Here is a 16,969-nt window from a genome sequence, read left to right on the forward strand (position 1 = left end):
AAAAATTATACAAACCTGCCGCCCCTGTTCTTAGCGATGTGTAGTCAGTTTAGATCACAGGCATGTCCATTCCCTGGTATGTCTTTTGTCTTCCAGTGTTGGTTTCTGTGCCCTTTTTGCAGACTCCCTTGCCCTAAGTGCTGTACAGACACAGGACAAAAAGACAGCCCCAGCCCCAGCCCAATCTCCAGCCTTTTCCTCACCACATATTAGTCCAGAAGCAAGGAACAAAACTGAAGGTAAAGTTAAAGCTTCTTTTTATTCACAAAGACCTTCAACCACTTCAGTGTAAATTCCTGGGTCCTGGTCTCCCTGTAGCCGAAGCTAAGGGCAAAGCACCCACTCAACAGGATCAAGCCCCCAGGTTGACTGTGAACCCCAGGAGTGACACCTTACTGTTCTAACAGCCCCATTGAGTCCGGCAGGGCTGGTCAAGAAGTAAGGCATTCCTAAGAGTTTCACAGTCTCTGTGCCTCACTAGAATCACTCGGCGTTCTTGCCATCTCCTCTGCCTGTGCACTGGTCAGATTTCTACCTGATTTGGTGCCAATCCAGCTCCATCCACCTGGAGCTCTTAAATTTCAAGTGCAAATATGTGACAAAAACTACAGAAAAGAAAAAACACATTACAGTACATTTCCCACTAGTCTTTTTAAATAAACAGTTACATGCAACGCAGCTTCTCACACAAAGCTAGGAGAAGCCCCTAGCTCGGTACAATACAGAAGGAGCAACCTGCTCCAGTCCGCTGCACCCAAGAAGACCCACTGACTTCAGCTGGGTGCTGCAGCCCCTGTGGTGATGAGAACCCATCAGAGCTGCAATCTGTTTCATAGTATCCTTTTACACTGCAGCCAGTGGCATGCATTCACGAATTTCTCCCAATGTTAAGATTTCTTAGTCGGGTCAAACCCAGCAGGAAGTCAAAAGAGGCAGGTTTGCGCTCCGTTTGGCATGACTGGGGAGCCCAAGGACTGAAATATCAGAGCTGCAGGTCAGCGTTAGTTTATCTGTGAGGTGGCAGCTTGTATCCCTAGACCATAAGCAAGGCAGAATTGGGCTCTAACGGTTTATGGTAGCATCTTCCAGCAGGTTCCCCTGCATCCACCTTCCAGCCCTAAAGATCCCACGCTTTTCCACCGGTTTACCCTCTCCCATCCTTTAGACCCAGCTTTGCCACCACCATCCTAATGAACGAGGAGGACTGGCAAGGCTTCTCTTTGGAGCCCAGCATCACTGACCAATAGGGTAACTGCTGAGTGACACATGACTCTACCTCTTTCTCCCCCACCCCCAGGGCTGGATCATGCCGCCTCCACGATACACCCCTGCAGCGCAAGAAACCAAGGACCGGGATTGAACATGGCTCTCCGCCACGGCAGCACAGGGCTCGAACCACATGTCCATTAGTCCAGACCCTGAAGCGTGTTCTGACCACATGTCTTCCTTAGCAGCAAACAATTGCTTGCGACCTGCTGGAGGAGGGAAGGATCCCGATGACGGCTGCCGTAAAATGTCAGTCATCCGAGCGGCTGTCCAAATCGGGGAAGAAGGAGAGTCAGGGGCTGACGTACAACCGGGCGCAGCGTGCACAAATAGTGCAGATGCTGCCGCCAGGCCTTCCTGTCCGAAAGCCTCCGAGAAAGCTGTAAAGAGAGGACAAAGGAGAAGGAGAAGCACGGTCGGGCTCCTGACCCATCAGCAGGGCTGGGCTCAGATTTGACAGGTCCTCTGGTGTTTCGTTTTCTTCCCCCTTTCCGGGGTGACAGGCTTCTCTTCAGGGAACACGATGACGGCATATTCTGTGTTGTCGGGTGGGTAACTCTCCACCGGAGCCTCTGTGTGCTCCTCCTGCTGGAATTCCAACACGCCATAATCCACTGTGTAGGTCGTCACCTGTTCTTTCTTCTGCACAACAACAAGAGGGGGCATGCTTACGAAGAGTCACATCCACACACGCCTGGCTTCTCTATGTACCCCACACACAGGCACACGCAGGCATGCTCCCACAGATTCAGACCTTTTAGGGCCAGAACAGACGACAGTGACCGGCCATTCTGACCTCCCATATAGCACAAGCCAGAGGACCTCAGCCAATAATTCCTGCCTCAAGCCCAGAACTTCTCTTTGAGCAGGAGGGTACCTTTTTAAAAGCCTCTATGTACAGATTCTACAAGATGGAGAATCCACCACCTCCCCAGGTAGGTGGCTCCAGTGGTTAATGACCCTGAATTAAAAACATGCACTAGGCTTCTAGTCTGAATTGGTCTAGCTTCAGCTTCCAGTCATGCCTTTTTCTGCCAGATTCAATCTCTTCCCTGGGTAGATACTTACAGACTGTGATCAAGTTATCTCTTAACCTCCTCTTGGATAAACTAAATAGATTGAGCTTCTTTAGTCTCTCACTATAAGGCATTATTAGAGAGCAACCAACTCTATGAACTCAGCAAGGCTGCAGTCAAAGCACCTTGCACTGTAATCCCATCAGCTCTCACAAACTCAGAGGACTGGACTTGGCTAGTAACTGGACAGGACGTCTGCAAAGGACAGGAGGTGCTAGTGATTTTGCAGGGAGCACTCCTCTCTGCGTCAAGGCTGGCCCAGGTGTCCCAGCGTGGCAGTCGGACACACTGAGCTGCGGGTGCCACCTTTGGGGGCTGACATATAATCAAGGTCCACACACCCATGGCCCTTTTATCAAGAGGAGGGACGTTAATCCAATTGTCCCAGTCCAACTGCAGCTCAGAGAATTGCATTCTCCCCCTGGCTATTTCCAATGCAATATTCTTCGCTGTGCCATGGGGCTGCTGAACACCGACACACACCACATTAGCAATCCTTATCAGAAGTGTTTGTGTTGCTGCTCAGAATGCTGGGGGCTATTTGGAGATAAAAGGGGCCATATAAATAGATAGTCAATCCATTATGATTATTGATAATAATGATACATTGGCTGCAAACCAAAGTACTTTGGCTGCATCTAAGAGTCTTTCATTCTGTTTCTTTTCTCTCTCTCGTTTCTCCTCATTTGCTGGAAGGTGCCTGGTTGCACTGGCCCTTGAAGGACTCGGACTGGGCTGTGGGGACGGGTGAGAAGCTATGGCATTGTGCAGTTCTGCCTGCGGTCCTGGCGTAAATCTGGGCACTTGCTACTAAAGACCTGGCAAGTCCAGGTTCTTTCCCGCCTGGCGACACTCCACAGCAGTGCAGCCGCACGTGAGTGACAGGGAACTTACCAAGAGTGCGTTTTCACGATGTGGTTTCTGCTGCCCTGCAAAGTAACACATTTGGTTAGACCATGCACAGGAGCTGGGCTGCAGCGAACATCACAGGGGGGAGTGGGCGTCAGACTTAGCTCAGCTTCCCGCAGCATTACAGCTCCCTGCAAACGACTCTGGGGCTGCACAGACTCCACCCCACACCAGCCCCTTCCCTGTGCAAGATCCCACTGGAGGGTGTGCCGGCATCCACCAATCCAGACATACGTCCCCTAGGCTCTCCTGAAAGTCAGCAGGAGAGTCACCAGCGCACGAACTGCAGGGCTGGGCCCAGCATTCTGGAGCAGAGACCCATTGTGCGGAGAATCGTGCCCTGTTTGTCTACTCTAACGCCCTGATCATGAGCAATTGATCACTAGGGCCAGACCCTATTCTGCTCTGTTCAGGTTCTTATGCCATGAGCATGTGTGAGGAGCTGAGCTCCTGGATCCAAGCCACTAGCCCAGGTATCAAGGCTGAAGAGCCCTGCTGGGACTGGTGGGCTGGAATCTCCTCACAGGTCTCTGGGCAGCCGCCGGGCGTCTCCCTGGCCACGCTGCGCCCTCAGTTTCTGGTAGCCAGCAGCCAACGTTCAGCCTGCCTAGTGGAGAGACCAGCCGATGGATACACAGTCAATACGCCCCAGCTCTGCTAGCCGAGGCTGCAGCAGGCTCATCGAGTCCAGCCGCCGCTGGACGGGGACAGAGCGCTGCACTGAGTGGCTGTGGGGCTGACGGACCAGACAAGCTGAACAGCTGGGGACCCTGCACTCAGACAGCCCTGCCCACTGTGGGCTCACTAAGGCCCAGGCCTGAGGAAGGGGCAGCGTGGAGGAGAGCTCTGGGGGAGGCACAACCCCACTCCCGTGGAAGGGCACCCACCACGCCTTCCCTTGGGACCGCAGAGCCAGCTCCACAGGCCACAGCCCTGCCCAACCCAGACAGGGAGCCAGCCACACGCCTGCAGGGCTGGGGGCTAGCTGCCCTTTACACAGGGGCTCCAGGCAGGGGGTAGGCTCCTTGTCCCGTCCCCCACACTGGCCCTACAATGGGCTGAGCCAGTCTAATGCGGGGTTGGGGGAATGTCAGAGAGTGGGGGCCCAATCCTGGGAGGCGCTGAGCACTGTCCACTCCCAGTGAAGCCAAGGGGAATTTTGCCCGCGTTAACACCCCGGAAGGGCCTCAGCGTTCGGCCCACCAAGCTCCACGGCACTCAGCACCTCTCGGGATGGAGGCAGAATGGCTGAGCTAGCCCTCCCATCCACAGTGGTCCTGTCGGGTCCGTCTATACAAGCCTCTGCTCACCACAGTCCCTAAGCACCCCTCCTGTCCTGCACCCTTTTTTCTCCAGCTAGCCCTGGCTTTCCCCCAGCAGAGGCACCAGCTGGGAAGGGCAGCAGACTGCCGGGGCCGCGCTCGCCCTGCCACGACGCACCTCCCGTCCGGCGCGTGGTGATGAAGAGCACATAGGTGATCGGCCCCAGCAGCATGGCCGCAGCGATGCTCACGCCAATGATGACTGGCACTTTAAAGTCGCCCGCCTGGTTGTCCTCGGTCACGTTGGGAATGGTGGTGGGCCCTCCTTCTAGGGAATTGCAAATAAAAAAGGAGAACCACTGCAGTCTCTGTGAAATACAAAGCAAACCAAGTCCTCTCCTCCAGCACGACAAGCCGCCCCCTCTGCCTCCTCACAGAGGGGCCACGGCCCAGCCTCAGCGCCACTGATCTGTCGTTTGCACCCCATGGCTGGAGTTCACAACTCTTAAGGGAGCCCTACACCCATTGAGTTTCAACCTGTGGCATAAGCAGGACTTAACTGGTGTTCCCGGCTTGCGCCAGCCCGCTGGACAGAGGTGAATTTCACACCGTTTGTCAGACCTAGCACTGGTGCTGTCGTCACACCGTGGGGTCGTATGACGGGACTGCCCGTGACAGCCGGGGAATGGACTCAATGACCCAGAGTGTCTCTTCCAGCCCTGTCTTCCTAGATCTTCCTAGTGCCACCCAATCAGTCCAGGCCCCTGCTTAGCTCCATCTTCTATTTCATTTGATCAAAACAAAGGCAAGATGAAACATTTGTACTCAAAGTAACCCCGTGTCCCCCTGCCTCCATTCGATTCGGCGGTTCTGGGTAATAAGGTGAGCTGGAAGAGGCTCTGGCCCAGTGTAAGACTGTGTAACGAACTGGTGGCCACATATGTGCAGGCACCATCCATCAATATTAGCAGCCAAACCCAGAACCTTTGCACCCAGCACACATCTGTATCAGCTGAGATAAGAACATAAGAATGGCCATAGTGGGTCAGACCAATGGTCCATCTAGCCCAGTATCCTGTGTTCTGACCATGGCCAATGCCAGGTGCTTCAGAGGAAATGAACAGAACAGGGCAATTATCAAGTGATCCATCCCCTGTTGTCCAGTTTCTGGCAGTCAGAGGCTTAGGACACCCAGAGCATGGGGTTGTATCCCTGACCCTCTTGACTAATAGCCATTGAGGGACCTGGGAGATACAGGTGTAATCCCATTAGCTCTGTGTAAGTAGGAGGCTGTCAGAGTCACTTGAGTTGTTTGCCAGAGGGACACATAGTCACACGGACTAAGGCAATTAGAGCTGCTAGATTGGTGGGGGGGGCAATTTAATTCACAGAACAAATTGAAATATTTCCATTTCACAGGCTGCAAATGGCCCTTTTTCTCTCTCTTTTTTTTTTTTTCAAAAACTTTCATGACATTTTCAAATCAAAAAGATTCCTGAAGTGGTCGATGTTGTTTACTGACAAACGTGCTTTTGGTGAGCATAAAAGCCCCCTCCCCCCTGTGTTTGGCAAACGAAAGAATGCCGATAGCCATTTCAATGACCGTTTCTATGTCTTCGATCAAAACCATCACCAAAAACGGTTTTTCACAACATTTTTCCTTTCTAAAAAGGCCACTTTTGACCCCAAAAAATGGGATTGAAAAGTTTCATCCAGCTCTAAAGGGCAGGTATTGCACTCTGACACGTCAGGGGTGCTGGAACATTTTGTATAGCGGGGGTGCTGAGAGCCACTGAACCAAACTGTAAGCCCTGGATATAATGGAAACCACTTCAAGCCAGGGGATGTGGTGGGGCTGCACACCCCCCACGCATCCCGAGTTCCAGCACCTATGTTACACTGTGAGCTCTGTGGGGCAGGGATCGGCTTTTTGATCTGTGTCTGTACAGCGCCTAGCACCATGGGGTCCTGGCCCATGATGGGGCCTCACTGGTGCTTCCATAAAAGATAATAATAATAATAATAGTCCCTGCTCGTCCCATGCATCTTAGATCTACAGGAGTTCAAACTCCACCTGCAGCACCCTTTTCTAATACGCGACAGCTGCATAAATACAGACAACAGGGTTGTCAGGGGCGTGAGCCTTCAGCATCTAAAACATGCAACGTAAAGGAGCTGGGCTTTAGCGGAAGGACAAGAGATGCTTATGGACTTGGGCTTCCACCTCCCTGTTGACTGTGGTGTCAGGAAGCATGTGGCCATGGGTGAGAGGTCCTTATAGTGGCAGCAGATAATTAGCTGGGCTGGGACAGTAAAATAAGAAAATATCCATGGCGGAGTGACTGCTGCCAGGTAAAATGCCACGGTTTATTATTTCTGAAGTATCACAACTGTGCACCGGGTGCTTGATGTGGGTCAAGCTCTCCCCCCACCAACTTGCTTTCAGTTACCCGCAGTAAGCCCAGTGGGGCCTGCCCCAGCACAGATCTGGCCTTGATTCAGGTCAGCTGCTGGAAATGTGGCCGTGTGGTTTATAAACATCACACCAGAGACCATTACTACTTTCACTCTGGCCAGGAAATCACACGTAACAGTGTCTAACCCTGGGGTCCGTGGTCCCGGAGTGGTGCCTTTGGGTGCTACCGTAATATATTGGTTGGAAAGAGGAGCCCCGACATACACCCTGCAGAGCAGCAAGCGAAGGCTCTGGCTGACCACCAGCAGACACGAACTCCACAGCCAGAGATGCTGATTGATTTGAGCAGCTGGGAACTGCACATTCTAACCTAGCTCGTTAGGGCATCACGGGGTGGGGGGAATTCTGGACTGGAAATATCACTCAGCCCACAGGCCAACAGAGCATTGTAGCAAATCTTCAGCCTCACTGCGTCGCATGGATGCCTGGAACTTCCCCGCAGCAAGGAGGACAGAGCTCAGCCTCTCCCGCTCCAAAAGCACAAGCCCCTACCACTAACGCAGGGTCTCTGGCACACAGCTGGGCTGCTCTGAGCCCCTCCAGCAGAGGGCTGCGGTAGACACGCATACAGGCTTGCTCGTTATACTGTCTTTGAAACAAACCTGTAACTATGAGCTGGGACACGTTGCTTTCCACCACTTTACTGGGCGAGGAGAAAGCGATCAGCCCGCAGTAGTACTTGCCACTGTCATTCTCAGTTAGGTGCAGAATCCTTATCTCAACAGACGAGGTATGGTTGATAAGGGTGAATTTCTCCTTCGGGAATTTATTTGCATTCCCATTAAACTCAGCAATTTTTTGTGTGTAAGTGGAATTGATCTTTTTGTACCAGTTTAAACTATAATCAAACTGAGGGAAGTTCGCCGTGGTAATATTGCAGAAGAAGCTGGCTGTGTCGCCCACAGGCAAGGATAGCTTCTCCGGGGAAAACGTCACTGTTTCTGAGAAAGGAAAGACACAAAGAACAGGACACCGTGATCAGCAGGAGCCGATACACTGATGGGCCTCGCAGGCACATTGCACAAACCATTATTCTTTATTTATTCTTTGTATTACCAGCGCACCCAGCAGCCCTCGTGCTGCATCAGGACCCCCCTGCGCTGGGTGCTCTACAAACGCAGAACAGACAATGGTTATTATTGATAGGGTGGTAGCACCTAGAGGCTTCAGTCAAAGATCAGGGCCCTATCGTACAAGGTGCTGTATGAATGAGTAGAACAAAGGCAGTCCCTAGCCTGGAGTGTTTGGATCTTTGGCCTTTCCCAATCCCCCCACCACTAAAAGCAGAGGGAGGATCCAGCCGCAATGTATGTGCTGACAGCCTGAGAAATGGTTAACCATGGGTATGCGTCAGCGCAGCAAACATTGCTCCCCTTAGACAAAAGGAAATTCAACCCCTGTCCCTGTTGTGGCTGTCTCACAGGCATTGGGAAGCTCTGTGCAGTCCTTGCGAGGGATGCTGCATTCTCAGTCTATGCCTGAGCCTCCTACCTCAAAGGTGCACAGAGAGGCAGTGTGATGCAGTGGGTAGAGCACTAGACTGGGACTCAGAAGAGCTGGGTTACATTCCTGGATCAGTCACTGGCAAGTTGGGTGACCTTGGACAAGTCACTTGCCTCAGTTTCCCCCTCTATAAAATGGGACTAACGATCCCTCTTTTTTAAAGTGCTTTAAGAGCAACTGATAGAAGAGTGTTGTAAAGCCAGGGGAAGATGAAAAGTGCTGCACATCTGTAATTAATTGGTTAATTTATTACTGACTCATTATTGTCAGACAAAAAGGTGTCATGAGTCTAAGTGGTGATTAACGCTCTGTCTCCTCCATGGTATGTATGCAGAGCAGCGACCAGAATTTAAAGCTAAAACATTTAGCATTGGTTCTTTTCCTTGTTCGTCAGCAATATGGGGCCCACCCAGAGTCTAGGAAATTTACAAGAGCTTCACCTTCCCCTGCCTCATTGGCAGCTGGCTGTTCTGAAAACCTCTGGGCACTGAGGGTTTGGAAATCTCCCGGAGAGCTCTATGTACTGCGGAGTTCCCGATGAGTGGGGCGCACTTGGGTGTCTCAAGCCAGGTCTTCAAAATCTCTAGTCACTTTTGCAGATTTTTGCCGGAATTAAAAGATATGTATTAACTGTTTGTTGTGTCTACCTTCTCAAGCGGAAGCTCTTTATCTGTATGTGCCACACGGCACTGAATACAAAGCCCTGCTGGCCTAACTCCATTGAAATCAATGGGATCTTGACAACAAAGGGTCTGGTATTGGTGCTAAATAACTAGCTAACGTTTAATCATTGGTAATAACTGTTCTATTAAATGTTTATACGGGGCCAAATTCGGCTCTCGGTTGCACCCACTTGACCGCAGAGGAACTTCCAGCTGTTTCATATGAAAATTAGGATCTATTTTTATACCATGTTAGTCATCCTTTCTGTGGCTGATTTTGCCTCTGAAAGCCAGCAGGTGAAACTGACGCAGAGTTGATTTACAGGGTGGGGTGGGGGCATAACTGATTGTGTACCTGATTCCAATCAGGGTGCGTGAAGCTACCCTGCCTACCCTGAGAAGCCCACATGGCTAGTTGGAAAGGTACGCGTGATGCCTCATTTGTCGCTCTCTGTCACCTCTTCTCTCAGCCGGGTGTTGAAGGGGTAACAACACAATCAACTCTGTAGCAACAGACTGATGCCCTAAGCTCCGAATTCTGGGTCATATCATACCTGTGCTCGGCCTATGGAACTCCCGTTGACGTCAGCTGCGTGGACTGGGCCAACGACTGAGGGTAGAGAATGGCCTATGGCATCACCACAGGACTGAGGCAAGTGATGATTCAAGGGTGCAAAGAGGGAGACAGTGGACTCTAGATCATACACAGAGACCCCCCGAGGGCCAAGGCTTTCCAAAATGAATAGTTATTTTAGGCGCCCAACTAGACACCGCAAGGGACCTGATCTTCAAGTACTGAGCAGGCTGACCCAGAGAATTCCCATGCGGCAGGCCACAGCATGTCAGGCATACATGCCTCAGTTCCCCCCTCTGGTAACCCATGGGTTCTACGCCAGGCTCTCTTGCTTCAATAATATCCCTCCTTGGGGACAGTTCATTAAGAAAACATGATGCAAATAAGTCCATAACCCCAAGTCCCAATCACTATCTATTTCCAATACACAGTGTAAGCCATCTTTAAAACTCAAGACATCTCATCCCTCCATGCCCACCTAACACAGCCCAGCACCTTGGACCATGCCCGGACTCTCTGTAAGTCCTTGTCTTTTCCTCTGGCCCGGGACAGCCACCCCAGTCCTTCTAATTAGAGTGCAACCCTGCTCTTCTCAGCGGGAACCCCCCCACACACACACAGCCGAGTATCCGTCACACACACACCCCACCCCCCGACCCTCTCCCAGTTCCTTGGGGTCCAGCGCTCTAGCCCTGGAGATAGCAACAGTCAGCTCCTCCGCTGCTCTTCTGCCTTCTCCCAGGTCCCAAACCCGCCACCTCTGGCAGCTCCCATCTCCAGCCCTTCTTCTGCGGCCTCTGTCTCATCCGGTCTCTCTTGCACGCTCCAGTCCCAGGGGACTCTAGTAGTCACTCCCAAGGATCTTCCTGCTTCTGGCCTCTCTCCCTATTCCCAGTGAGTACCCCACATCTGTTCTCTCTCTTCCCCCTTTCCAGACTGACTCTGTGCCCTGATTCACCCAGGGGCCCCAGGGGCCTCCTCTTATAGCCCACTGGGGCCAGCTGGCCCAGCACAGATGCACTGGCCCTGCTCCTTAAAGGTGCACTGGCCCCTCCCTCGCCCCAAATCTTGGCCTGTATCCATTATTGTCACCTTTCTTGCCTCACCCACCCACCCACTGCTTCTTGCCTTAGCCTCAGCAGTGAAGTAAGTGTCTGGGGCAGGAGCTGTCTTTACACTGAATATTTGCGTAGGTCCTAGCAGAAGGGGGACGGCTCTCTGACTGTGTGTTTCTAAGCACTACTGCAACCACAGCGACACCAATCGAAATCATCATGATCACTTTAAAATATCATTTTAAATAAAGTGTTAACTGTCCCCATCTGCCCCCGTCCCCTGCAATCATTAATAATCCGTCTAATGTGCCTCAGCCCTGGAGGGATCACCCCGTGGGATCAGAGCAAGAGCCACCAGGGAAACTACAGTCCTCAGCCACTCCACTGAGACTGCCAGCAACCGTGTCAGACGTGCCCGCTAGGCCCTGGATTGAGACCACCAGCTCCTTTCCCTGAGGCCACCCAGCTGCTGGCAGACAATGACCAGCCTGTGACTTGAACTCATTGCCTAGCAAGGAAATGCTTTATCCCTGTGGGAGCTCCCCTGTGACAAAGTGGGAATTTTTTGTAACATGAAGCCTATGTGTGCCTCGGTTTCCCCCTATGTTTTGCATTCATAGACTCATAGAATCATAGAATATTAGGGTTGGAAGAGACCTCAGGAGGTCACCTAGTCCAATCCCCTGCTCAAAGCAGGACCAACACCAACTAAATCATCCCAGCCAAGGCTTTGTCAAGCCAGGCCTTAAAAACCTACCCAGCAAAGGGGAAAGAATTAAGTTGGCTGTCAGGACAGACTAAGAGACATAGGTGTCACCGAGCTGTCTGAACAAACTGCATGGCTCATTAAAAGAACTGGCCGAGGCCAAATCATATCAATGGAAAATGCGAGAAGACAATGGAAAACCCCAATGGGCCAAATACTTACACCCAGCAATCAATGACCCAGACGCTCCTGTTGCCTAAATACGAGCGATACCCACCCGTGTGCCCATCTGCAAGGAGGTGCCCATTCTGGTCTTGGCTCACTAGTGTTTATCGGCTGGGCATCTGTGCATGAGGGCTGCGAACTCAGCATGGCCTGGCCTGGAGAACAAAGGGCTAAGAGGTGACTAGCAGGGAATACAGCACTGGTTTCTGGCTCTCTGTGACGCTGGCAGACCAGGTGCTAGCTCATGCCAGATCCCCATGCCTGAGAGATACAGAGCTGGAGCCAGGCTGGCTCCCCTGTGTGTTAACATGGTTAAAATAGGTGTAAGAATTCTAAGAATGCATTTAGACTTTATTGAATGCTGGTAAGGTGTTGCCTACATTAACCTCACTTATAACATCTGTATCCCATAGTGTATGGCAATATTTGTATTGTGAGCCTCTGTGGCTGTGTAAATCACCAGACAGGAAAGAGACATGAACTAGTATAAAGTGCTGATCTCTAACAGAAGGTGTTATGCCCTGCCCAACTATTATCATTAAAAAGGACAAAAGACTCAGTTGTCCTGCTCTTCCCCTCACACCCTGCATGGCAAGGAGTCATGCAAGGGAATTCCTCCCATCAGCTGAGTTTGCAGCCCTGAGCACATGGCAGGAGGGAGATAAAAACCCCAAAGAGAAGGAACTAACTATGTCCATACTGCTTGGACTCCAGGGGACAAGGTTTTTAGGCACAAGCAAGAGATCCCCAGTGCTTAGCCTGGGGTAGCCCTAAAGGACATAGAGAGCTTGCTTTTATTACCTTTTGAAACTTAAGATCATAACTCATTTGTGTATCTATGTTTGCCTGCTTTAACCTTGTAAATAACTCTCCTGTTTCCTTTACATACTTAATAAATCTGTACATAGTTTATTATGGGATTGGCTACAAGCCTTGTCTTTGGTGTAAGATCTAAGGTGCAACTGACCTGGGATAAGTGACTGGTCCTTTGGGGCTGGAAGTAACCTGAATGTTGCTGTGATTCTTGGTGTAAAGGACCATCCATCACAAAGGCAGGGTGGCGAGACAGATCGGAGAACGCAAGGGGACCGTCTGTGATTCCATGTTAAGGCTGTTACAATGCCTGAGGAGCTTACACTTGGCATTTGGTTGGTGAAATCTAAGTATAGAGCTCACAGCCAGTTTGGGGTTTGTGCCCTGCTTCCTGGCAGTCTGCCCTGAGGTTGATATGCACGCTCTTGAGTCACGGCCGGCAGCTTTACACTCTCTCCTGGGACTGACTAAGGCAGTCAGACAGAGACAGAGCCTGCAAATGGAACTCACAACAGCTTGGCTGGGGAATTGCTCTGGCTTGACCAGAATGGACGACGCTTTCACCTCTATTTGTTTGCACTAACCCAAGGACTTCCAGTGCTGTGTCCCAGGTGACTAATGAATCCTACGCTGCTTGAGTGTCCCTGGAAACACAAGATGAGGTGAACTAGTCTCTCAGGAGGGGACCAGTGCTGACCTGGAGTCTCAGTTGGACTCGCTGAGCAGAGTTCCTGGTGTGAAACAGGAGTGCTGGAGCTGAGTAGCTCAGTCTAGGAAGCAGCGAGGCAGTATGGCCAACTCTGAAGAAAGAGTGGGACCCCTTGGGGGTCTGGCACATTAGAGGGGTTCCTCCCAGAGACTGTTCAAAAGCTGGGACAACTTCTTCAAAGCACTGGTGCACGGACACCCGGCTGATAAACACTAGTGAGCCCAGAACAGAATTGGCACCGCCTTGCAGATGGGCACACTGGTGGGTAGTGCTTGTATTTCGGCTACAGGAGTGTACAGGGCTGCAGCCATATGCTCTAGGGACACTAACGTTAATCCTCTTAACCCGGCCACTACTTAACATTTGACATGATCTATTTTATGATTGTAATTTAATGGCTTATGAGCATCATTGGCAAAATACTGGATGAGGGAAGGGCTTCATATATAAAACCCAAAATGGAAGCCTTTAATTCCATTGACTGAAGCCAATGGAGCTAGATTCATTGGGAGGAAGAGGTTCACCGTCCACCCCACAATTATTATCATGAATTATTGATAATAAGCTTCTCGGGCGCTTTCCCCAATAAATCTCTCTCTCCAGGTTAGACCCGGTCTTGAGCCCAGCTAGATAACAGTGTTGGAAATCCAGATCTAAATCCAGATTTTTGACTTGAGCCCCTTACTAACGCATCTTGAGAGACAGACATTAAATTAATGGTCATTCCGATTTCCCAGGGAAAAGTAGTAACAAGCCGTTTCTCTCACAGATTACAAGAGCCAGTGATCCGAGCTGACAATCCCCTTGAAAGCTCCAGAGATTAATAAACACATAAATCCCTTTTATTAAACACAGAAGATCAAAACCTCCTGGGTCCAATCGTGAATGCTGGCACACAATTCCCTCAGCTTCTATGGACATTTCAGACAGGCAAGGAAGTTTACAGAAGTTACGAGGCTTGCTTATGAGATAGGGGATTAGAAGGACAATTGGTCTGTTGTGAGACGGCATATCCCCTGGTTATGAATAAATGACTGCGGACATTCAGATGAGAAGAGACAACTGGGGAATCATTGCAGATTCCCATAGTAGGCTCTTTGGGGTAAGGGCTGTCCTTTTGCTCGATGAGGATGCCGCACTTAGCACACTGGGATACTGGTCCATGACTGGTGCTCCTAGTGCTACGGTACCACACATATAATAATAATAATTAATAAGTAGGCAAATTTCAGAGTAGCAGCCTTGTTAGTCTGTATTTGCAAAAAGAAAAGGAGGGCTTGTGGCACCTTAGAGACTAACACATTTATTTGAGCATAAGTGAATGCATCCGATGAAGTGAGCTGTAGCTCACGAAAGCTTATGCTCAAATAAATGTGTTAGTCTCTAAGGTGCCACAAGTCCTCCTTTTCTTTAAGTAGGCAAAAGAGTTTGTCTGGGTTTTGCACTTGTCAATATGGTTTAATTTGCGTGATTGGATTTTATTTGACGTGGAAAATATTAGACAGGTTTGGGGTTTGGGTTTTTTTACAAAATGCAGCTGTTTGCCCTGACTGCAGCGGGTAAAGGACTTTATGACCTGACACTGCTTTTTTTTTACTAGTTCTAAAACAAAATCCAGACATTGCTCATTTCCAGAACTCACTTTACCACATTTAGAACCCGCTCAAGAACTCATCACAGCTGGAGTTCATTTTGGCTCTGCCAGATTTGATTTCTGTGCTTTCACATGCCTTTGATTTGATTTCTTTTCCCCTTAGCTCAGCCTTGAAGCCAGACAATGACTTTCAGGCCAGAGTCTTTATTGTTCCCATGGCACAAGGTGCCAGTCACTTACAGTCGCATATTTTTGTTTCATTTTTCCAGCCATGGCATTTTGTCTGGGCTTGTCACCTACGGATCTCAGAGTGCTTTACAAATGTGGGTACATCTCCTTGACTGCCTTTTACTGATGCCCCCCCCCCCCCCCCCCGGGGCACAGAGACAGGACATGGCCTGGCCACACATCAAGTCAGGGGCAAAGCAGGCACAGAATCCCGGGTGTCCTGACTCTCAGCCCCATGATCTGTACCAGACCACACCACATTCCATTTTCAGAAGATCCCCTGAACAACAATGGATTAAAGGCCCGAACCTCAGAGATCAGGCCCTGAATGAAGGGGGGATTGGAGGGCAGGGGGAAGGTCCAAAAAGTTTTGCCAAACCCAATTTTTAATATTATAATACATCTACCCATTCCACTGCCTTCCCCCCCAGCTCCCTCCAACTATTCGTTTCCCCTTCCACTATTCTCAGGCTTCTACCTTCAAACTGAGTGGTGATGGGGGCCGGATCGGGGCCCCGCATCCACGCCAAACATTTGCATTTGTTTCTATCCCGGGGTCTCTTCCCAGATGCTGGCTGCCTGGGCATTTCAGATCCGGCATTTGGCTTTCCTGCCTTCTCGCTGCCGGGGCTGTTGCCACTGCTTGTGCGGCTCTAAGCCTAGCAGACGCTCCCCGCCAGCCATAAGCCGCACCAGCTTTGTGTTCAGGAGCGCTGTGAGCGTGTCGCGCGGCCCAGATACATACCAAGCTGGGAGAGCAGCAGCACTGGCCTGCAGGTCAGCAGCACCGCACAGATGCCGACCACGAGAACAAGCATCGTCCCTGGCGTCGCCTTCGAGGGGCCGGGAGCCCTCTGGGGGTTGGCTTCCTCCCCTGCACGTGCGATGCACCAGTCAGGATCCAAGCTGCTATGTCTGTGCTGTGTGGCGGGAGGGCACTCCGGGGCCTGGCCTGGCCACCTCGTATCCCAGTGGCACTGTTCCCCCCAGGGGCCGCACGGCGGCTGTCGACTGACTGCAGCTGAAGCAGAAGTGGAAATGAAACGTACCCATCTCGGCTTGAGAGGGAAACCCTCCCTGCCTCCTGCCCCCGTCTTTCCCCTCCTCCTCCTTCTCCTCTGACACAGCTCGACAGCTGCGCCCGGCCCCGCTCCGCACCCAGGAGCCTCGGCAGGCTCCCACGCGCCATCCACCCGCAAAGAAGAGAAAGCGGCATCAGCAGAACGTTAGGGGTCTGAGGCACGAGACCACAAGCGAAGGGGGAGGGGGCCCGGAGCCGCACTTCCTTTGCCCCACACTTGACGTCACCCACAGGTTTGCTCCTGCCAGGCAAACGGCTCTGCGTTTTCTGCTTGTGGCTGGGAGAGCGCTTATCTCTGTATTATTTATTCTGACTTTTTATAGGGCTGCTGACAGCTCCCGGCCTGACAGCTCCAGAGACGGGACTCCTCTGTTTATCCAGACAGCAAGTACATCACACTTCCCCTAAGCCCCCACCAGGTCCCCTCAGCCTTTGCCCTTAAGTGGTCACCTCTAGCGGCAGAAAGGGTCTCTCGGTCCCCACGGTCTCCATTTGCTCCTTGGCTTCTCAGCTGAGATTCCCAACCGGGGCATTAGCTAATGCCAATGGCTTGAGATGGGGACACTTGCTGACGGGGAACTGGAGTGAGGCCACCAAACTCAGTTCATGTAGGCCAAACAGCCATTAGATGGCAGCCATTTTGATTCATCACCCACCTAGCTTGGATTCAGACCTACAACCTACAGACCCTTATCAATCCCCTGAGTTATCCAGGGAGAGAGAGAGACACAGAGAGAGAGAGAGAGAGAGAGATAGCTCCATGAGCTGAGACTACCAACAAGAGTACCAGCTTGTGCCCACACTCAAGAGTTTGAAGAAGATGATGACGG

At 51.2% G+C, this 16,969-nt stretch overlaps 1 protein-coding gene across 1 annotated transcript; it reads right to left on the reverse strand.

Moving 5' to 3' along the window:
* Positions 1-240: 240 nt before the first annotated feature.
* On the reverse strand, positions 241-16,186 carry LOC125642894 (programmed cell death protein 1). The gene is given in 6 exon segments (XM_048864812.2): positions 241-1,908; positions 3,237-3,271; positions 4,692-4,841; positions 7,592-7,930; positions 15,804-16,044; positions 16,046-16,186. Coding segments are annotated over 6 exon segments (1,026 nt in total). The 5' UTR covers positions 16,112-16,186; the 3' UTR covers positions 241-1,713.
* Between the last annotated feature and the right edge of the window lie 783 nt (positions 16,187-16,969).

This window comes from Caretta caretta, chromosome 9 (genome assembly GCF_965140235.1).
Source record: "Caretta caretta isolate rCarCar2 chromosome 9, rCarCar1.hap1, whole genome shotgun sequence".
In the NCBI taxonomy this organism is placed as follows: domain Eukaryota; kingdom Metazoa; phylum Chordata; order Testudines; family Cheloniidae; genus Caretta; species Caretta caretta.